At 44.3% G+C, this 24043-nt stretch overlaps 2 protein-coding genes across 2 annotated transcripts; both read right to left on the reverse strand.

Moving 5' to 3' along the window:
- Positions 1–204: 204 nt before the first annotated feature.
- LOC129839800 (protein phosphatase 1 regulatory subunit 27-like) lies at positions 205–2279 on the reverse strand. The gene is made up of 3 exons (XM_055907440.1): positions 2048–2279; positions 1608–1758; positions 205–1160 (listed from the first exon to the last, which is right to left on the reverse strand). The coding sequence occupies exons 1-3, from the start codon at positions 2277–2279 to the stop codon at positions 1031–1033; spliced, it is 513 nt and encodes a 170-aa protein (XP_055763415.1). The 3' UTR covers positions 205–1030.
- A 1049-nt stretch (positions 2280–3328) lies between these two features.
- LOC129839116 (protein disulfide-isomerase-like) lies at positions 3329–18807 on the reverse strand. Its single transcript, XM_055906383.1, has 11 exons — positions 18493–18807; positions 16249–16455; positions 14269–14402; positions 13813–13950; positions 11838–11942; positions 11456–11581; positions 10998–11198; positions 10221–10341; positions 9140–9321; positions 7518–7634; positions 3329–4953 (listed from the first exon to the last, which is right to left on the reverse strand). Exons 1-11 carry the CDS (start codon positions 18629–18631, stop codon positions 4891–4893), a joined length of 1533 nt encoding a protein of 510 aa, XP_055762358.1. The 5' UTR covers positions 18632–18807; the 3' UTR covers positions 3329–4890.
- Positions 18808–24043: the final 5236 nt, after the last annotated feature.

The following is a 24043-nucleotide window of genomic DNA, read 5'->3' on the forward strand; positions in this document are numbered from 1 at the left end:
TCATTAACTTGATCCCCGGCCTACCGGGAACTGTTCCTTGCTTCAATGTTAGAAGTGCTTCTCAGTCCACCAAGGTTAATTGGAACCAAGATTGGTTACTGTAGTTTGAAATTAAAGTCAAAAGAAGACCTTTTCTTTCCCTTCAAACAGTTTTGTCAAGTTCTTATACCAGTAGTTGATAAAGACAAACATATCACCACTAAGTTGTTTTTGTATGGAAAAAATGTATAAAAAGGCAATTATTTATAAAGCGGTGTAACCACAATTGATTGCACATGGTTTCAGTTATAAATGATTGTAAAAGCAATTGTAAACACACAATTAGTCATTCCAGTGGTGTTTGCAAATGTATAGAGATAAAGTGTTAGACTAACAACAATGTGGTACATTTTAGAGTACATACAGTATATGCAGGGTACATATTCATGTGGTACATATGCTGGGTCTTTGTTTTTCAAATTGAAAAGTTGTAAGATGTAAATGACAAATCTTGAACTATAAATGCTGTCAGTAGGTATTGTTGACCTATCACATTGGTTTACTGCGGTGGGCCCCATTTCAGAATGGCCCTATGAGTCAGAGGACAACGACAGATCCATGTTTCACAACTTCCAAAAAAGCTTTCACACATCAACTATATAAAGTACTTCGAAAAGCTCATTACCAGACTGCTATCTAATTAATTTCAGTGCTGCGTTCACCCTGTATGAAAAAAGTACAAAAGCTCAAACTTCTGCACCTGCAAACAAACAGCATTACAAAGCGATGCCTGCTGAGATTGCCTGAGAGGAGCCCCTTTCCAGCAACAGTTCAGTTCACTCTCAAAGGCAACCATCTACTGTTGGCTGGCCGCCTTCCTCCCACCAGACCAGATATATGTCTCCAGGACCTCTACAAGGGAGGGAGGGCACAGAATGACAATGTTCTACCGATCTGTCCATTTAATTCCATTGTCGAGGGGCAACCGGGAGGCCTGGGCGAGGAAGGAGACTGAAGATTCAGTGTAGTTTTAAGGTTAGATGAGGAGAGCTCAGTCGTCCTCCACCCCAAGCAGCCCCTGCAGCTCCCGAACCCCCGTGCACTCTGGGTCGATGAGATCGGCAGGTGTCTCCCCACACTCGTTTTCCGCCTGAGGGTCGGCGCCAACAGAAAGCAGGTACCTAGCGGGAGAAGCAGGGGGGGGGAAAGCATTCATTCAGTAAAGAAAGTATCCAAATGGTATGTGCCGCGCTGAGATGGTTAAACGTGAGATTCTTCAGAGGGCTACTCAAAATTCCGCCAGTGCGTGTTTTGGTTTGTCTTGCTTGTAAGCACTTGAAACTGTAAACCGGCAGTGTGAGCTGTGTCCTAGTGACGTAAAAATCGGAATCTTCACCTATCCCGAAGTGCATTGAATTCCTGAACTGCAGGGATGCTGCATTGACATGGTATGGCCAGCAGCGTAAATACGAGTTAGTCAGAGCATTCAAACCTTCAAGTTGATGTTAATAGTACATCGGCTGAAGTCCCACTTGTGCGAGACCACTGACCTCGCTTAATGTGTGTAGATAAAAAACCTAAAGCTAGTGACTGTAGATGTTGTGGGTATGCCAGGTGCGTTGACTCACTTGGCAATGTCAGGGAATCCGTCGCTGCAGGCCATGTGGAGAGGTGTCCAGCCCTCCTCGTCTCTCTGGTGGATGTCTGCTCCGTGCTTCACCAGCAGCTTCACACACTCCAGGTTCCCAGAGAGGACAGCCTCATGGATCGCTGCCATACCTGCAGAGCAGTCAATGGGAATGGAGGGCAAATAGCATCAGTACAGGTTAATTGTAGGGACATTGAAGGATCAATCAATGAACAGTTTATACTGAGGCATTATTCCATTACTGCACGTGCTACAGAGACAAGTCATTGCACCAATACTGGAGGGATTACAGATGATCAAGTCTTTGGAACTGTTAAACCCGGTTGAAATCTAACCAGAGGATGAAGATGCTTCTGATGCTTCAAGCTCTTGAATGGATTAAAATGGTTTCCATGTTGTTCTGATTTCATGGTGACTCACCAGAGTGGTATATGGTTTCCAGGCTGACCCTTCTCTTTCTGATGAAGAGTCCAATCCTGTGGAGGTCTCCCTGCCGGACGTAGTCCTGGAACACGATGTCGTTGGGGAAGTGGACGCTGCGGACTGGTTTGATCTGTGGAGAAGAGTGGGCGCAAGAAGAGCTGCTGGACTCTTTGGGGCCATAAGCCTTGATGCCCATGGACTGGCAGACTGGGTCCTGGTAGTACTTCATCCTTATGAAAGTGTTCAGGCTTGTTCAAAGATAAAAACTTCAGAAGAAAATCTTCATGCCTTTTTCAGTGGGAAAATTATAAACCAAAAGGCAGTGAAATTGAATTAAGATATGTCCTTCAAAAAAAGCCTTTTGTCAATGGCTCTCGTGGTGCAGTGTCCTGTATGTTTCAGACAGCGGGGCAAGTCCTGTTCTGGAATCCAAGGCCTGCGTATAGACCTCTATATACTCTCTGCAGGGCTATTTTAGGTTCTGTCACCTGACAGGTCAAGTTCTAGAACTGGATGAGTGACCCTAGGAGGTGGGTCCCTTCAACCATCCTGTCACAAGCACTGGACGCAACTCATATCGCCAGCCATGACCGTAGCAATAACCACAGCTTCTGTTTTCACCCACAGCCTATTAGACCCACTCTTCCCCCCGCTTTTGAACTTGACCCCTCCAGCTCATCATTCAAGATGCATGACAGCCACTGGTCACACACCACAGAAGGGGGAAAACCGTCTCGTAAATAGGACATAGAAGCCAATGCTAGGCATCGGGCCAAGAGGGGGTCAAGTGTCATGACTGTGCTTTTGAAAATAACCTCGATAAGGCATTTTAGAAATAGGCAAATTAATCAGTCATATTCTATGCATACCGTTAACATTACAGAAAGGTAATCAGTCAATATGGCTTTAGTTTGGTTGTCGTGGGAAATTTACTGCAAGAGATCAGTAAGCAGGACTTAAAAATTGCCACTTTCTTCATTGAGTCATAGTTACAGACAGAAGTACTTACTGTCCATGTGTTTTAACCATTAGAAAACATTGTTCTCAAGTCACAGCCTATTTCAAATACATTTTTATTGGTTACATACTTATTACGGGTGTCGCGAAATGTTTTTGGGAGCTAGAAGCACGGCTGCCCTACCTGTAAGGCGCCATGTTAATAGCATCAGTACTATTTACTGGCATACGTATGCATGCCAGTTCCTTTAAAACTCCACATTATTGATATATTGAAACAAAGATGTGCTGAAAAGTGTAAGAATAAAAAGGCAACAGTAATTCTTTCATATTTTTATTTATTTGGCCACCAGTTTTCACTTTTCCACGTCAAATTCAATGTGATGGAATGCGTTTGTTTCTAAGTCATTTCCCCCTTGAACAGCTGCTGTTGAACGTCACAACACTCATCCCGGTCTGCCCTACTCAACCCTCCCATCCCAGCCCAACGTCAAAAACATTCACAACCTTGTCCCTGGATGTAAAAAAAGAAAAGAAAAAAGCATTCACTCGATCACAAGCACGCTTACACACATCACCGCGTGCACACACACACACTAACACCTCCATGGGGACAAGAGTGTCAGGTAGAGCTGAAGCCAGAGGGATGGGGGAAGTAGAGGTACGTTGGGGTAGGGCTGTTGCACTGTTCCCCCCTCCCCAAAGATAACCAGGCCAGAGACCGCTCAGAGTCCCAAAGCACAGTTCCTTTTAAGTGACCACCTCTGCTCCTTCAGTAACCCTGTGGAATCTGACGGCATAAACACAGTAGCCTGGTCTCAGATCTATTTGTGCCGTCTGGTCAAGACCATAGGAGTTGGCGAGACAGCACAAACAGATCTGGGTCCAGGCTATGAACACAGTGACAAACAGAAACCATCCCAGGCCTCCCCACTAATCCCAGGTCTAACAGAGTCAGATGGCCAACTCTACCCCAGCTTAAACTTCACCTGGGAATTACTGGTACACAGATTATTTAAAAAATATATATTGAATGAAAATACAATTAAATAAAACAAGCTATTTCCAAAGTGTATCTTTTTTTCTTTCTTTAAAAAAAAATAAGTCAGTAGCCATGCTGAAATTAGGGAAACTGAACTGAAAAACATGATTTGTAGACAGAGGGAATGGAGAGAGAGAAATACAGTGACCCTCAAGATTGGTCTCAGTTACAGATGCATATATTGCTACATAGAACACGTTGCTTCTTTATTTTGTTACTCTTTACAAAAAGACAATAGGATGGCCCCAAGTCCCCTGAGAGTCCATACATCCCACCATATAACACCTCTGGCCCTCAGAAAGACTAGCAGAGGAACAAGAACATGAGCAGCCCCCCACCCCCAAACCGGCTACACCACAAAACTAAACTGCACCACTCACACTGCACCACTCACACTGCAGCAGACTGGGGGAAAGTTATTTGAAAAAAAATGACAGGTACATAACTCAATTTGTGGATCCAACTGGATATGTCAAGCACAGTATCTTAATGCGGTTTTTAACATTTTGGTTCAAATATACAAGGCAATAACAACTCCATCGTTTGATTGATGAGGAACGTTGGTAATGTAAAAAGCCGTTAAGACCATGAGGTGCCGTTCAGCTCCATTGAGTTCCCATGACACGGGGAAAGACGAGTCCATCTGGTCCAGCGGGAGGGAGATAGAGGTTGTCGAGGTGGCTTCAGGAGGGGGGCTGGCCGAGGGTCCTGCCACATCTGCAGACTGACTGAGGAGCAGTTGAAGGAGAAGTATTAGTGTTCACAGAACAGTGGTGGAAGTGATGGTGGTTGGTTGGTATAAGGGGTGGGGGTTCGTCTCTCCTCTCTCCTTCGCCGGGTCTTATAACTCGTCATGGTCGTCGCCGTCGGAATCACTGTCCTGTTCGTCCAGGTCTTCCATATCCTAGGAGGAGGAGAGAGGAGAGGGTCTTTAACACCTGCCTGGAGGAAGCTGCTCTCTGAGTCTGGAGTTATTAGGAGTAGAAAGCTTGGAAGCTATAATGAACACAAGTGGTGGGAGGATACTACGCAGCTCATTTTGTGTCTCCCCTGACCCAACCATATATGCTCAATTTTTAAAAATGGGCAACATGACAAGCTTGAACGGTTGTTGGAAATAATGTGCTCTGGCGAAACATATGTTCATCTATGGTGAAACATGTACATATGAAAACAACCTAAGGACTGGACACGTGGGGCACTGAGGATTTAACTGAAAGGCCCTCCATGCCCATACATCCCTTCTGGCAGACCGCATGAACAAATGCGGCATGGTAACCCAAACAGTACATAATGAATAATGTTTACATACTGTTTTACCAACTTCATATGTATATACAGTATTGTAGTCAAGGCCTATCCTATTTAACTACTGCTGTACATATACTATCTTCAGATATCCATCCACACAGTGCACTCAGAAAGTATTCAAACCCCTTTACTTCATCCATATATTGTTACAGCCTTATCCTAAAATGGATTAAATTGTTAGTTTTTTTTCAACAAAGTACCGAGTTAAAGGTCTAAGGTCGGTTTTATTTTTAATACATTTGCAAACATATCTAAAAACCTATTTATGCTTTGTCATTATAGGGGGAGGGGGATGCTTTTATTTATTTTAGAATAAGGCAATGACCTGACAAAATGTGGAAAAGTCAAGAGGTCTGAATTCTTTCCGAATGCACTGCACTACAATACTGTCCATATTGTTTATGCATCACACACAAACACGCCAGACTCACATTGCTCGTCCTAATATTTATACATTTCTTAAATCCATTATTTTACTTGTTAGATGTGTGTATTGTTAGATATTACTGTACTGTTGGAGCTAGGAAGACAAGCCCTTTCACTACACCTGCAATAACACCTGCTAAATGTGTATGCGACCAATAAAATAGGTAATGACAGTCTTGCAAAGATGCCATTCCATCACGGCTGCCGGGGGAGGGATACAGTTGACTGAGGATGTGGGGGTGAGTAAGGTGGGGTTGGGGATGTTGACTTGCACTTTCGGACAGGGGGCCTGGTCCCAAGGGAGTGCCTGGTAAACAGCGGCGACAGCTGCAGTGGGCATTAGCGACCGCAGTCGGGGCATGGTCTGCAATTAGACTTCTGAGAAGGGGGTGTGGTAGTGGGATGAGGGCCTTCAACTAGTTTGAGCTGGATCGCCAGTATGTTTTGGATGCAGGCCCTGGTCTTAGCACCCGGCTAGGTGCCAGGGAAGAAGCGAAACCCCAGCCGCATTTCATAAAGACACCAGGATTTAAAAACATTTATTTTTATTTTTTAGAGCATTAGAGAGATTACCGGCTCTTGTCATTTGGCTTCGAAATGGGGAGAGAAAAATCCCATCATTCCCTTGTGCAAGAAGTCTTGGATGACGACATCATAAGGAACATAATTCAATTTCTCAAAATGTCTTACTGTTTCGTGCATTATTTCATACACCCGGGAATAGCCTGCTGTACATTCTATTAGTTAGAGAATGTATTACAAACTCGGGTCAGGATTTTGAGTGGGTAAGGTTTGTCATCTCCTTTATTGATGACAGACATGGGCTGCTGGACTAACGACTGTCTCTGCCTTAACGGGTCATGTAATGAGCACGTCTGTCTGGCTGCCTGCTGTGCTTGAAGACGGAGTTCATGGAAGTCTTAGTCAGCCTGACCTACATCATCTCTACAAGACCCAGTTTCCTCCAGGTTGGATTGGATAGTGGTTGAGTCAGTGAAGTGAGATGGGGAAAGACACCAGACTTAAACACTGATAAATAACACCATGTACATAGCCATTACAATTGTTTCTGCATTGTCCCAAGGCAAAAGGTAGGCTTTACTTGCAGGGAGGACAGGTTGCGATCACTTTTACGTGAACAAGTTGCGTTCACTTTTGAATCAAGTTAAAAATAGGTACGTAGGCATGTGACCCCAATTCTAGGGTTACAAGTTACCCAAATCCTCAGGAGAGGTGGTCCTGTGGGTCTATTCTGGGTGACCTACAGGATACTGAATATCCCCCCAAAAGGCAGCTAGTATGATAAGAGGCCTTGCTTGCACAACTCTTGGGCCAGTTTCTGGGGAACACTCAATTGATCAGGATGCGTTGCACCAAAAGTTAAACCTTCTCCAACATCGCTGTATTCTCCTTCCCCGTCCACTAATGCATTGCTCTTACTGGATAAGGGTTGGCTGTATTTCAAACGCATTATTTTTTTGACAGCTCAAGCGGCCTTGAGCATCATTCACATTTCAGAGTGTACTCAGCATATGACAATGTAAAAAATAAGTAATTGTGAAAAAGGTGGGTGTTTTCAGATCAAAACTGGGCCTTGAAGCGGTTTGCACGATTCCGGTTTCACGTCATAGCAATGCCTTGCGGTTTAATGCAATCTGTCTCGCAAACATAATTATAGTGTCTGCTTAAGGATGAAGACAAACCTCATACCAATCCCAGGTGTGTACTTACATCAATCCCCTCATCCTCCTCTCCTTCCTCTCCAGCCGGTGCTCCGCCATCCTTGCCTCCGCTCTCCAGGAACTTGGTGAAGCCCTCCAGTGTCCTCTCACCATTGTAGTCGACCACCTGCATGGAAGAAAGTCACATGCATCAAATTTCTACAGCGATTTAAATATAAATGGATCATTTTTCTTTGCTTTTCCATGCATCACCAACTATCAAATGTGGCAAAATTGGAGCTATAAAACCAAGAAATTCCAGTGGTCCATTTGTCAACGAAATACTGAATGTCTAATTATTAAAATCAGCCTGTATTGTCCTTCAACAACACATGCAAATTTGAATCTGGAGCCAATAACCTTTGAGGCCTCTAGCCATCTTCAGATCTGTGCCAATGAGCAGTCAAGAGGAGATATACAACTATTAATGGATGAGAGAAGGCCAAAGGTGTTGTTTCTAGCCTTTCTCGTTTATAGAACCAGTTACTATAGGGCTGCCCTTGAGATCGGTCTTGAGGACAGTCACAGAGCTCTGCCTCCCGACCCACGTAGTCTCAGCCAGTCAGTTAATACAGAGCATAGTGAGCCAACAGACAGCTGCCTCCGTCCCAAGCCATCTCTGGCTCTGTCACAAGCAGGAATGGCTCAGGGTCAGGGGTTAACCCCAGGGCTCTTTGCGAGGGGAATCCCAACACAGCTCCTAATCTCTTCCAGGAGGCTTTCTGTAGTTGACTGCTATGGGCTATAGTTCAGTAGGGTGGCTGGCATGCCTCTGGGGGGGATTGAGGGCCAGGGTGGTCTTTAAGAGCAGGTTTGCATTTCATCTTGAATCTTTTTCTGGAGTGGTAAAATCCTAACCCTAACTAAAACTATTGCTTAACCTTAAAATAATAATAAAGCCAATTTTGACATTGCAGCTGGCCTATCTAAGGGGAAATGCTCAGCTCTGCCTCCAAGACAAGACTAATGACAATAAATGACAACCTGCTCTTTAAGAGCTGGGGTGAGGGTCTCAAGAGGATCCCAAGAGGGAGAGAGCATTATCGGGCAGCCATAAAGAGAGGGGTTGGGTTTGGTGGAAGTCAACACCACCACAATGGCCGGGTCACTCAGAGGGCCAGCAGGCTTGGGTTTCTGCATGTGTGGCTGGCGCTGCTAAATCAACCCTCCTGGTGAGTGTGGCAGCTACTTAACCTGATCATAATAACCGCACACTCACCTGTAATGCTGTGAAATGAAAAATGGTATTTCAGTAGTGTGGATGGGTGGCCAAAAGACATGCTTCTCAGGTGTTAACCGAAAGAGCCAAAGCCCAGAATGGGTGGTGCTACTAACTGACGAGGGGATTAGTTCCCTCTCTTGCGAGGGCTTGTTTTTCAGACCTTGGCCATTCCAAAATGGGGTTGTATGGACGACTTTAATAGTGACGCAATAATCTTATCACATTTGGGTATACAGCAGAGCCCCTCCGTTTCAACTCAATCTCCATCCCCTAGTGTGGGACAGAGGAACTGTCCAGCCGAGGACCATGTCAGTGAAAACGTTGTAATGATACATTTGGGAGTCAACTGCCAACAGTTACAAATGGCTGCTAACACTGGCAGACATTCCACATCGTTTCAGTAGACTGACCGTGTGCTCGTCGCCTGCAGGGAAGAACTTGAGCGTGGGGAAGCTGTGTACTTTGACTGTCTCGATCTCGTTGGCTGTGGAATCCATCTTGGCCACGACGATATCGGCTCTGTCCTGGTACTCCTCTCCCAGTTTGGTCCAGATGGGGTCAAGCTGTTTGCAGTGGCCGCACCAGGGTGCATCTGCAGTGGGAAGAGCAGAGGAGCAATCAGGGATAAGAACATTTTCCTGTCCCATACAAGCTCATTGATCATCACCTGAATGCATAGGCTGGTTATTCTATTGCATGATGTTACTTTGCCTTCCATTTGTATCATGACAATGTATCAGCAGCATGGATTTAACTACTCACTGATGCACAGATACGCATGCATGGAAAACAATGCACAGCTGTATGGGATCATTTATACAATGGAAAGTCACTGGAATAGGAGAATGGCTTGCCAGCTGGCCATTAATTCAAGCCTGTGGGCTGTAGTTTGAGGCTGGCAGTTCGGTTTACGACAGCTGTGTCTCCCTACAATGCCATCCTGCCCCGGCAACCCAAACACTGGGACACTTCAAACATGCAAAGAGCATGGCACGTGCACCCCCAGCTAAACGCCCCCACTCCTCAACCGGCTAGGAAATACCCTCCACAGCCGTACGAGAATCTGACTCCCCCCAGTCAGTGACTGTAAGCGACACATTAAAGCCCAGGGATAGAAAACTCCTCACTCTGGCTCACCACAACAGTGGAGGCAAGTTTAGGCTTCGCGAGCTATAAAAAAAAATGTATCCCAATGTTTCCTTACTCAGTCTTGGGTTACGCATCGATTCGTGTGGAGGGCTGATGGAATGATCTTCGGTCCCTGTCTCTTGTACATCTGCTGGGGCTTAGCACAAAGGTGCATCGCCAGGGCTAGGAGAAAGACTCCGGTTTCAGACTCAGGATAGCTTCCCACCTCCCTCCCTCCACGTGGACGGTGTAATCAAAAGAGAGCACCTCAAAATATATCAGGGCCATCGACACCTGAAAAGTGAGCCTGTCGACCACCTGGGGCTTACATATGGTATTGACGAGAGGGGGGGTAGTACTTACAAAACTCAACGAAGACGTTCTTTTTGGGGTCGAAGACGACCTCCTCAAAGTTCTTGCCGACCAGGACTCTGACGGGGTTCTTGTCCCAGTCTTCAGGGATGTCCTGGCTCATGAGGTGGGGCTGTGGGGGGCGACACACACGAGGAGGAGAGATTTACGATGGATTACATGATTATTGCAAAACCAAGAATGAGCTGAATTATGTTAGTTCCAAACTAAGCAACACTTGAATTTTGGGTTGTTTCTCTGCTGAATGTTACAGAAACATGATTCCTAAGTCATGAGGCAATCTCCTATACAATGGGAATGATGCAAAACCTGCACAGTGCACATACTCCCTCACATCACTAAAATAAATATGAAGTCTAACCAATACTTGTATGTTCACGTTCGTGATGCAGGCCCACATTGCATTCAACCTTATGACATAAGAATTGAAATTTGCAACACTTTCTGGCACAGCATGTTAGCCTACATCTGCACTTTCAATCCACTGCCATTGACGCCCAGCCATCGAGGCATGATGACTGCACTGCAGCGCCATAACTGTAATAGAGACTGGTTCATCAATGTCTACAATAGGGCACGGCTGTTCTCACCGTCTAGGCTGGGCTGTGGCCTATTGTACTGAACTCATCAGCAGTCAGGGGCACCCCAAAGTCCTAGAAACCCCAGTAACAGCTTAACCCTGTAATCTGAGTAACACTATGTTTCAACATAACCACACACGGAGCATGTACAAATGGATTGTCTGCAGACATTATTAGGCCAACACACCTTGAGTTTTCCCTCGGTGAAGAGTGTGCAGAAGGCGATGATGTTGTCGGCGGTGATGGCCTCGCTCTCGGGCCTGTACTTGGTCATCTCGTCCTCCAGGGTGATGAGGCGGATGGCAGGGCACTCCTCCTTCTTCAGCCCGAAGAACTCCAGGATGCGCTGGTTGTCGTCCACCTCGCTGTCGATGAAGATGAACAGGATCTGGGGAGGAGAGAAAGAGGATGAAATACGAGGCTCAAGTATCTGGCTTTTAGTCCAGGTAGGTATGCGACGTACACTCCAGCACAGTGGTACATACCGGGACGCAGTACCACACATGCAGTAAATTACTTTCAAAGCGCTGGATGAAAAATAACTCGGCCTCACAAATAGATCAGGGAAAAACAAGCATTTACTGGTGATGGAGGTACAATGAATGAAGGTCGTCACTTTGACTCGGTTCAGTCTGGTCCACCCACCTTGCCCTTGAATCCCTCTGATGCTTTCTTGAACTCGACCATTTTGTCGTTAAAGTCGGCGGCAGTCTTGGGCACGAACATGAGGATGTGAGACTTGATTTCTCCTCCGAAGATCTTGGGGGCGGTCTGCGGAGAAAACACGACGTTATGAACGCGGGGAACAACGCTCAGGATATAAACGCTTGTATTAAAGTTGCGGTAACAGCACCGAATGGCCTTGTGATAGCCGTCATAGGGCCTTGGTGGGGGATGAGAACGATTTTGTAGCTTAGTGTGACAGAGGAGAAAGTTATTCTAGAAAAAGGTGTATTTTCTGTGTGAGTGTGTATATTTGAGACAGCACATCTGTTTGAGTATCAGCAGTATAAAGAACGGCCATTACCTGCTCGGTGAACTCGATGACCAGGGGCAGCTGGTTGGCCTTGATGAAGGCCAGCAGGTCAGCCTTGCTCAGCTCTCCGTCAAAGGTGTTACGACCCTCATCGAACTGTAAAGGAGAAAACCGATGGAAACAGTTGGTAGCCGAACCCGTTAATACACCACCAACTTCCCAGTTTAGTCCCATTTTTATTATACTCTGCCTGTGAACTCCCCACAACCCAAACATAGATGTATCAAACAAGCTCATTTAAATCCCTTTGGTAACCCCAGCTGAAGAAAACCAACGTTAGGCTAAATGGGCTTTTATTGAGCGTTAAGAACAGCAGCCCTTACTGGTACACAAAGGGAAAGTTGGGAGACCACAGGAGTGTGTGTCAGGGTTGGATCACTCACACACACACACACAGTAAGCAGACAATAGTGGTGTAGTATGATGACTGATGAGTGGGGGGCTTACCGGGCAGTAAGATGGAGGAATCCAATCTATGTCTCATTAGAGATGGAGGGTTACGCCTTTAAAATGACAGGCAGAAATCTATTGAATCGCAACATGCAAAGGCCTGCCGTTGAGCAGTGCCCTCCCTGACCACTAAAGGGCAATGATTTAAAATTCAAAGCAGATTGAGAGAGACGGAAACAGGTTGACTGACAAGTCTGGTCTGGTCCAGCGATGAAATTCCAAAGGTTTATGGGTGGCATCTGTTTTTAAATGTCAGATGGAATCGTACTTCTGCTGAATAGGAGCCAAAACATAACTTGAGATCTTACCCACATTTTTTCCCATAAACATCAGTGCATTAATTCTGAAGTTTGATATTCAGCACTATGCCTCATAGTGGAAGACTTTCAGACCATGTTTACAACTAAACACAAACCCCCACTACCAGCTTTCCTTGTTGACCAGTGATGACTTAACAGGTGGACGGAGGACTGTATTTGACATAACATCTGATATCTATGAAAAGGCAGGAATGTGGTCATAACATGTCGCATAACATATCATGGAATGTCCATGTGGACTGTGACCCAGTTCAGCCCAGGGCAGTTTACTCTAAGCTGACAAGATGTGGCTTGGCTTTGAAATATGGATATCCAATTACCACATCTGGTCCTTTTAAGAATCATTGTCATTTGAGGGAGGGGAGAGGATAAGACCATTACATGTCAGAGCCAAATTTAATGACCAGTTGGCCTGAATGAAGAGGAATCCCTCATCTTGCCATTACCAGGGAAATGCCGGTTCAAATGAGCAAATTCCTCAGACAGAGTCGAGACTTGAGTATGAAGGTAGAATCTCACGAGGTCTATATCAAAGAAGATTGCCCCTTTTTCTGAACTGTAAAGAGCTGCGCTCTACTTGTTCTTCATTCAGAGACACCAGCCAATGAGACTAGCATGGAAATCCTACGACTTAACACAGTGGCTCCAACTAACCCATCAGTGATCTAGCCATGTCTAGATTGATGATCTCATCGTCTGAAAGGAAGAATGCAGCATTGAGCACAAACGCAGGCAGAATGACAGTCAGACACATTCCCAGAGCAGGTCTACAGGCTAATATTAGCAGGCCAAGACCGGATACTGCTGTAGCTATGGGGTTGTGGGTTCCCGTTACCTAGCTGACATCCCAAAAGAATCAAACCTGTCTGCAGCTACCCTGCTTTAAGTTGTCCAGATTGCTGTATGGTTAAGCTCATGATATAATCAAATCTGATGACCAGGTCATTCATAATGTATTTATAATCTAGTTAGATACAAATAACTGGTAAAATCTGCCAACATTCACAGCTAGATAGCAAATGGGAGACTGCAAAAACGGTAAGGCATTCACTGCTAAGATAGAGCTTCCAGGCAGTAAACAGTCTACAGGGTCGATGGACAGAAGGGGTTACACCATGATCAGGGTAGTAATTTTGAAAGAGATGTAAACACTTGGGGTGATTAAATCATACTGAATCAAAGTACTCGCTCCGTACCTTCTTGAAGAGGACGACTCCATCCTTGGACACCTCGAACTTGGAGAAGACGGCGTCGTTGGAGGTGATGCCGAACGGAACGTCATCGACGGCCTCCGCAGCCTTCAGGAAAGCCTTGGCACCCTCAGACTCGGCGTCCTGCAGGACAGAGAGACGCTTAGCTTAGATGCCATCATTCATGAACCATAGGACTCAATAATGTAGGAAATGATCGATTAAAACATGCCCATCTATGCCTCGATAATTAATTTGAACTGTGAGAGAATGATTTGCATGTATTTCTTTAGAAGATTAGACAAAAATATTGATCAGTACTGAAAGTGTCAAACTAGCTGTCTAGTGGGAAATGGGGCTTAGTAGGCACTAAACTTTCCTGCAAAGAATCACTACAGATTGGCTTTGTAGCATCACAGTGACCTCGCGCAGCTAGGTCTGAGTAGTAGGTCAGAGGCTCACCTTGAAGAAGCCGATGACTGCTACCTCGTTTTCGGCAATCATGGCCTCTGCCTCGGCGACCTCCCCCATGGTGGTGGCAGCTGGTCCAGTACGCTTCTTCAGCCAGTTGACGATGTCATCAGCCTGTCTGCCAGCTGCAGGAAGGGAACAACAGTTCTGGTATGTCACTCTGGCCGCATTCAAACAATAATGTATGAGACTGATTCCCTACTTCCTTTGTTTGTTGTACTGTAATGTATTCACTGAGCAGACAAGGTTGGCCATAGGAAACAAGACAACAGAAAGGCAAGCCTGCCTTCATGTTTTCTAATCATGTACAGATCAGAGATGACGGCAAGGGTGGACGCAAGGACGCATTTTGAAGTATTGGAACTGGGCCCCGGTCACATGACCAGAGCTGGCTGAATAGAGACTAATGGTACGAAGCATCAAACAATGCTTCAGGGTGAACAGGCGGAAAAGCACATTTATTCTGCCACGACTATGGTGTACTTGAGTAAAAACAGCTACAAGTATTGCTGCCATTATTCTACTTGAATGGTCGTTATGAGGGACAAAGGACAGTGAAAGACCTCTCATTTAATTAAGTATTTCTTATCTTATTTGGTCACACCAGCATTGTTACTGGCAGACTAACGAAAAAAGTAGCTACATTCCTCCGTGATTTGTTTGCACCAACAGAGAAGACTTAAGCTCTCCAAGAACCAACGTGTCCAAATTAAGTGGACTGACTCATGATTAACCTGCATGTAAATACAAAGATAGCCAATGACGCAACAGTGGAGCAACACCACTGAGCGACGCTTTAGCCAGGCCAGATAGACAGACACAGCTGGAGAAGGGACACTGCTGTCTGCGGCCTTACGAGTACACCGCTTTATGCCCAGAGAGAGCGAGTGCTGGGTTAGGGCTGTCCCACACACCCCCACTAAAAAAAAACTTTAAAAAAACACAGCCAGTCACAGTGAGCAAACATGAGGAACTGCACATTGCCTGGCTGGGGGGATGGGAGGGAGCGAGAGCATGGATAGAATGTGTGGAGGAGGGAGGGGCCCCTTCGTTTAGTCACAGTTATATTGGGCAGAGTGAACGGGCCATTGGCTAACACACATTTGGCTGATAGGAGTCACATTACCAGCATAAGAAAAGGCATTACTTAGTGTCTAACCCATCCGTCAGAAAATAATTCTCTCATCATACACAGAATCTATGACTGATGATCATAACCGGACTACTGCACTACACGAGACAGCTTATCACTTTGTTGGTAATAGTTGTCCCAGTCCCTGAGGTACTTATGCATTGAGTAGTTAGGTTGTTCTAGATTTAGTCATTGAGATCAGCACAATAATTCACAACAGAAAAATTTGCCAGTTGACAATCTTATTTTATATTATTGGTTATTTCAAAATCTGAAGGAATTCAGGGTAGAGCCTTGTCCAATTGACTTGAGAAAGTGAAAAACTGGGATAAATTTGTAACGGCTAACCAAGTACACAGAAATAGCCCAGTTCTGCCTATAGACTCAGTCCACGATCATGTCAAGCACAGTATATGTTGTAACGATTAATTGTCATGCAAAGACACAGCTGTCATAATATAAATTTTTGTAAAAAACAAATAAATGTAGCTTATAGACCAATACATAATAGGAAAATGAGCTAGAACATACCCAATGAAAAAACAGCTTTGGTAACCCCCCTCCTACCCAGTCTGAAAAACATAAGGTTTTGACCACTTGGAACTTTTGAAAATAAAGCTTCTCCTCCCGCCCGTGACATTCTGCTCATAAAATTATCAAACTTTACCCACTTCATGTAAAAATGAACTGCTATTGGGTAAACTACATCTACTTAAATATAAAGTTCAATCCCCCTTCTCCTGAAGTTAACGGGGTACGACGATTCTGATCAATACTTTCTTTAGTTCAGTTATACGATAGCTGTACTAGCCCTAGCTGTAACATACATCACAACTCACCAGAGTACTCTTTGGGCGACTCCTTGTCTCCCCCCTTGAAGAACTTGATGGTAGGGTACCCGCGGACACCGTACTCCTGGGCCAGGTCTGCCTCCTCTGTGGCGTCCACCTTGGCCAGGCGGATCTCTGAGCCCTCTGCCTTCAGCATGCTGGCAGCTTTGGCATACTCCGGGACCAGGGCCTTGCAGTGGCCGCACCACGGGGCATCTAGAACAAGAAGGAAATCGTAGAAATACAATTAGACCACACAGCTTCAGAGCTGAGAGATTTTCACTGACGGGTGAAGTAGATGTAAATACTGTAGTGACTCTGTTGATATAATTCGTTAACATGTGAGTGTTGCTACGTTTGGGCCGAAGGGATGATTTCTAATTACTAAATAAACACTAATATTGGGACAATGTTTGTATGGAGGGAGACTTGGATCTTTAGAATTGCCAGTTAACTGAGAAAAACATTTACTTACAGTTGGCTATTTAGAGGGTGTGAAAAAAAAACTCCTCTGGCAAGTTAGTTTTCAATGAGATCACTGGAAAGAGTAGCCTTGGGCTCTAACTAAGATAGTGAAAATGTTGCCTGAGAAAATATGTGGATTTCTAATCTGATTCATGAAGGACATGGAATGGCTTGCTAAGGTTCTGAATGCATGAACACTGAAAAACCCCATGAAAGTTTGAACAAACTTAACCCATTGATTGTGTGATTAATGTGCCTGGAGATGTCAATTTATCACCATAAGCTTGACAAAGTCTATTAAGCTTGGTTGTAAGTTCAAAGTCCAAAGGATATTTACTCAAATTTTAAGAGTCGTACAGCAATTCCTTTTCAACTAAATATTATATTTATCATTCTTTCAAAACTTCAATAAAAATGAGTTGGTGTGTTTTCATTGCAATGTTTCTTAGTTTCAGTGGAGAAACCCCCACAAGTTCCATCAGCCAGGAGAGTTAAACAAAAGTTGAACAGATGATTGAACTTTGAAGTACACGTCAACCTAGCATCTCATTCAACCTTCCAGGTCCCTCCTGTCCGTGAGCAAAAAGTATTTAGCCCTCCCCTCCTTCACTCATTGGAATGTCAGAGTCGTGGAGTTCTCCGATTGGTCTGCAAGTTTGTCAGATAAAAGTGCAGAATACCTCAGAGCTTGACAGCTGTAGCAGGACTGGCCTGCTGGTTAAATCAAAACTATTCATAAAAGAAACCCACTACACTCAAGAAAAAGTGGAAACCACCAAGTTCACAAGTTAATAAGTTAATAAGCATTTAACAAATGTGTTGCAAAACCACAGCAGCAACTTATGTGAATGTTAGTAAACTTACATCAAAACAGCTCATAACTGAAACCGGGGTAGAAAGTGTGCATGGCCAGGAAACGATATCTAGCAATCGAAACTCAAGTGGTGAATGAATCAAAATCAGACGTCCCTCTCAACTAAATGAGTCTGTCTGATGTATTCACACGACTGAATAATGATATCATCACTCAACAGCTGCTTTGACAGCACTGTTGCACATAGATAGAGTATTCTTAATCGTGCATTAAGTATTGTTTCGAGACTACACAGAAGCACAAGCTAGGCTAAACAAACAAGAATAAGTTGGTCACGTTTATCAACTTCTAGATCCATGAAGCCACCAAGGCTGGTAAAGAATCAGGTACTTGCACCAACAAGTGGTCACAGACGAACGTGACTGTCATTTAGTTGTTTACTTATCAGTCCTGAGACGGCTAGATAGGGATGCACTGAATACTCAAGTTGACTGTACCAGGTATACTAGTTAGTTAGCTAAACGCAACAAAGTTCTGTACAAGCAAGGTTCATCCAAATGTGTTGCAGTAACTAGCTACCTAGTTAACGTTACAGTTAGCAAGCTAGCTGGGAAGGACATTCGCTTTGATTCCTTTAAAAAATATATACAACGTTACTACTTGCAATACAATGGCCAGCAGTGTGTGTAATCAACAGATAATGTATGACACAGGCCTAACGTTAGCCAGTTAGCGACCAATTTGAATAACGAACGTTTGCCAATCAAAACCATAGTAACTAAGCTAACGTACACTTTTTAGCTATCAAGAAATCTAGCTAGCTGACGTTGGTATGCCATTACACATATCTTTGCGTTAGCTGAAGTGAAGCTTATAACACAGCGGCAAGCGAACGCAGCTAGCTAGCATGCTAGTACAGCTGCGTGAACAAGTTAGGTTGTCTAAGCCTTTATATGATCAAGTAGTTTACTTACAGAATTCAACTAGGATGTTTGGGTGAGCTTTCAAAGCCTCCTCGAAATTACTTTTCTTCAGCACCAGAACACCATCTTCTTCGCCGATATCAGCCCGGCTTGCCACCACCAGTGTGCAGAGTAGGACAAACTTAAACATAGTTACTGTCAACTGTGGTTTCTAACAGAAAATGTGTTCGTAGCTACAAGTGAATGAGCTACCGACTTAAAGTGGTGTACGTATGTATTCTTACAGTTAGAACTGAAGCTTGTATTTTTGTGTCTACCGCTACTAACGTCGTGGCATTACGTGCAGGAACCAGAAGGGTCAGCCGTAGTGCGCAGGCGCATTTATCAGCTTGAAAGCTGCTCGTGTTGAATTGTGACTGGACCACAGCTGAAGGTACCTGGAAGTGAATCCACTTTGTCATTGGATGTGTATTGAAATCGATTGAAATTCTTTCCAGTCGCATTCTTGCTTATATTTGAGAATTGTTGACACAAATAACAAAAATTCCTTAAAATGAAGGCTTAGGTTTAATGCAGAAAAGGTGATGTTACAGTATAATATGCAGGGAGATGGCAGATGTAATGATGAATGATACCTTGCCGGTTATTAAAGACTGCAGTACATTTGTTTTTACTTTGGATGGTTTGATAATCGGAGTTTGCTCGTCAATACCTCTTCGACATAAGGTTCTTGGATGATTAGGGTAATATATAGAATCAAATGAAGATTGTACCTCGCGCTCTTACTTTTCTCCTCCAATGGGGGAATATTAAAGGCGCTACATGGTCAATCCGACATCTGCATTGGACGTGCAGCATTTACGGTGATATGGCTTCTGCAAAAGTCGGGACATTCATACTTCTTGCAGAGCAGCATGGAGCTGTTGTGAAGGAAGTAGTCAAGGAAGTGAGTTTGTCTCTATACAGGACCTCCCGCCCCCACCTACAGTCAACCAATCATGTCATTGCAGAGCTATATGGATCCCTTGGCATTGTTAAAACATTTGGGAGGCGAAAGTTATAGCTCAATTTGGCGTCTGCATGCCTCTGGAGGCTCCAAATTGCGTTTCACCCTCCATATGGAGCCCCTGACCACATTTTTCAGATCAAGCATAAATTGGCTTTAAAAATGCCCTGAACTCTACAGAGGCTGTACCCCCTTAAATGCTGCACGCCAATGCAGATGTCAGGTTGACCATGCAGCGCCTTTAAGGAGCCGTCTTAAAACTGCAATCAGCCAAACCTGGTGTTTCCAGAAACACTTAATTGTCTTAAATGATCGAGAGATCTTAAACCGACTTAGTTTCCCCCCACAACAATTCGATTTTAAAATTATTTTACCTGAAATTGTGATAGGTCTAAATTTCAATAGCTCACTGTCCATATGAGCTATAGGTCTACAGACAAGTGTGGTGGGTTCCTTGGCACCTTTTATTTTTTCAAAGTTCCTCCCCTTTGATTTTTACAAATATTTATCATATTACAGCTGTGGTTATTAATTAATGTAAAGATTTCATTTTCAATAGCTACCATTTCATATGACATATACATCTAACCCCTTGATGTTAGGTCACTGACCTCCCTACTTCATCTTACACCCATTTGAATTGCAATTGTTAATATAACTGATTTTACAAGAATATTTCCTGTGATGTCAAATTTTCAGTACCTTCCTATCCATAAGAGCCTCAGGTCTACAGACAAATGCGGTGGGTTCCTTGACCTTTCTTATCAATGGTACACTTTAAAAAAATATATTCCTGCCCTTGGTCCTACTGGAAATATTTTTCAGATTACTGCTTTGGTTACTAATTCACATACAGATCTACTTTTCTATGGTTTTATGTCCAGATGGTTTTGAAATCTAACACTGAAAATACTCTGATTCAGAGGGGTTGGGTTAAATGCGGAAGACACATTTCAGTTGAATGCATTCAGTTGTACAACTGACTAGGTATCCCCTTACCAATATTGTACATATTTAACAGTCACCTGTTTATTAGGTACACACATCTTGTATTGGGTCTGACCCCCCCCCTTTGCCACTAGAACAGCCTGCATTATTCAGTGGATTCTACAAGGTGTTGGAAACGTTCCACGGGGATGTTGGTCCATGCTGACACGATGGCATCACGCAGTTGCTGCAGATTGGACAGAGGAACATTCATTCTGCGAACAGCCTGTTCCATCTCATCCCAAAGATGCTGTATTGGGTTAAGGTCTGGGGACTGCAGGACACTAAAGTAAACTGAACGCACTGTCATGTTCCAGTCAATGTTTTTCCACTCATCAAATTGTCCAGTGTTGGTGATCGCGTGCCCATTGGAGCCGCTTCCAACTTGTTTTCAGCTGACAGGAGTGGAACCCGGTGTGGTTGTTTGCTGAAATAGCCCATCCGTGACAAGGATTGACAAGTTGTGCGTTCTGAGATGCCACACCACTGTTGTACTGCACTGTTATTTGTCTGTTTGCGGCCCGCCTGTTAGCTTACTCGATCCTTGTCATTCTCCTACGACCTCTCTCATCAACAAACTGTTTTCGCAGAGAGGACTGCCAATGACTGGATATTTTTTTGGTTTGTGGCACTATTCTCGGTAAACCCTAGACACTGTCATGCGAGAAAAGCACAGGAGGGCAGCCGTTTCTGAGATACTGGAACCGGCACACCTGGCACCGACGATCAAATTCACTTAGGGCACTTGTTTTGTCCATTCTAATGTTCAATTGAACAGTAACAATGCCTTGATGCCTGTTTTATATATCAAGCTATGGCCACGTGACTCACTGTCTGTAAAATATCCATTTGCGTGAACGGGGTGGTGTACCTAATAAACTGGCCAGTGAGTGTATATTTATGCTAAAAATATTGGGGAAATTATATTATTTTATACTAACATAATTGGTCTGAGAAAGATTTTGTTTAACAAGTCAAACAAAATTCTCAAAAATGTAAGTGTCAAAGTTATTGAACCATCTGTTTTCAATACTCATTATCCTCCCCTTGTGAGGATAATGACACAGCCTTTTTCTAAAATGTTTGAGATTGGAGAAGACGTTGGGAAGTGTTTTCACATACATAGTGCTCTTTAAAGTGAACTCTAGGAAGAAGAAGAAAAGCTGAAGAACAAATGTCTTTGTATTCACACTGCCCTTCCTTTGAATGAGGACTCAACACTTGCCAGTTCACCTATTTTGTGGTGAGTCCTCTTTGCATTCACATTTCTACCTTTAGAATGGAACCAATATCTTTTTCCAACATTTACTCAATGTTCTCTGTGTTTTTACAAAGTGCAGGACAAGCCATTCCATCAGAACGTGTTATCGGACAGCTAGATATGCCTACTTAAAACAAATAAAAAGCATTTTGTTAAAAGATGAGACATAATAATTGTAATCAGAAGATAGTATTAAAGTAAATATTATCGGTAACAGAATAAACCCAATGTAGGCTACTGGTCGGACGTGCTACCTGTCCCAGACCTGCTGTTTTCAACTCTCTAGAGACAGCAGGAGTGGTAGAGATACTCTTAATGATCGGCTATGAAAAGCCAACTGACATTTACTTCTGAGGTGCTGACTTGCTGCACCCTCGACAACTACTGTAATTATTATTATTTGACCATGCTGAACATCTTGGCCATGTTCTGTTATAATCTCCACCCGGCACAGCCAGAAGAGGACTAGCCACGCCTCATAGCCTGGTTCCTCTCCAGGTTTCTTCCTAGGTTTTGGCCTTTCTAGGGAGTTTTTCCTAGCCACCGTGCTTCTCACCTGCATTGCTTGCCGTTTGGGGTTTTAGGCTGGGTTTCTGTACAGCACTTTGAGATATCAGCTGATGTAAGAAGGGCTATATAACTACATTTGATTTGGCCCTTTAAGAGCCATTTTGTACTCTATCTTGTGATTCTCACCAAATACGTTGTCATCGTCTCACACTTTTGAAACCCGACCGTCGAATAAAGAGCATATCAAGTGTTATCAAGAGCATATCAAGTGACAATTCAGCTTCAGATTAGAAATAACTGTGTTGTTTTTGGTGTAACATATTATAGGCCTACTATGTAACAGTATATGCTATTATATTCAGTTCTGTTATGTCAAATACTTATTAATCATTGTGTGATTGCCAGCAGGTATGCCAGCAGCATACCACCCTGCATACCACTACTGGCTTGCTTCTGAAGCTAAGCAGGGTTGGTCCTGGTCAGGCCCTGGATGGGAGACCAGATGCTGCTGGAAGTGGTGTTGGAGGGCCAGTAGGAGGCACTCTTTCCTCTGGTCTAAAAAAAAATATCCCAATGCCCCAGGGCAGTGATTGGGGACACTGCCCTGTGTAGGGTGCCGTCTTTCGGATGGGACGTTAAACGGGTGTCCTGACTCTCTGAGGTCATTAAAGATCCCATGGCACTTATCGTAAGAGTAGGGGTGTTAACCCCGGTGTCCTGGCTAAATTCCCAATCTGGCCCTCAAACCATCATGGTCACCTAATAATCCCCATTTTACAATTGGCTCATTCATCCCCCTCTCCCCTGTAACTATTCCCCAGGTCGTTGCTGCAAATGAGAACGTGTTCTCAGTCAACTTACCTGGTAAAATAAAATAAATAAAATAAAAAGAGGGGGTCCATGCATAGCTGCGGGAAGTAGTGGTGCTTGCAGTACACCCTGAAAAAAATCTATATGATATTTTGTTTTCCTCACAAAAGTTGTGCACTGGGCCTTCAATATTCCTGTATTAGCGAACTGATATAGCCATCTGCAGTGATGACGCAGCACCCCCAAACTACTTCCCGCGGCTTAGGGTCCGTGGAGTTTTATGAACATCAAGGAAGACACACAATGATTTTATTTTACATTTTTGTTGTACTTTTACACCTTTTTCTCCCCAATTTTGTGATATCCAATTGGTAGTTACAGTCTTGTCCCATCACTGCAACTCCCCTATGGACTCGGGAGAGAGCCATGCAAGAGCCAATGCGTCCTCTGAAACACAACCCTGCCAAGCCGCATTGCTTCTTGACACACCAGCCGCACCAATGTGTCGGAGGAAACACCATCCAGCTGGCGACTGAGGTCAGCTTGCAGGCGCCCGGCCCACCCCAAGGAGTCGGTAGAGCGCGATTGGAAAAGGAAATCCCGGTCGGCCAAACCCTCCCCTAACCTGGACGATTATGGGCCAATTGTGAGCCGCCTCATAGGTCTCCCGGTCACGGCCGGCTGTGACACAGCCAGGCACACTCGGGAGGCCCACACGCGGTGATTTGGATCCTAGATCTTGTTGGTGTGATAAGGTTCATGCGGTGTATTAGTTTGTTTCTGTAGCACTCTTGACAGTAGGGTTAAAGTGCATCGTACATGAGCCCTAAGTCCATAACAAACTGTTTTGAGGACAGCCATTCTAGCAACCCCTGGTATATTTTTTATGTCTGTGGCTGTTCTTATTAAGTTGGATTTGGCCTGCTCAAAGTGGTCAAGCTTCTGACCGAAGGACCTCTGCACACATGCCTACAGTTATTCATCATTCGCGCCACCACCAGAGAGAAGACAAGGAAGAAACCACCATG

The sequence above is a fragment of the Salvelinus fontinalis genome, chromosome 40, assembly GCF_029448725.1.
Source record: "Salvelinus fontinalis isolate EN_2023a chromosome 40, ASM2944872v1, whole genome shotgun sequence".
Classification (NCBI taxonomy): domain Eukaryota; kingdom Metazoa; phylum Chordata; class Actinopteri; order Salmoniformes; family Salmonidae; genus Salvelinus; species Salvelinus fontinalis.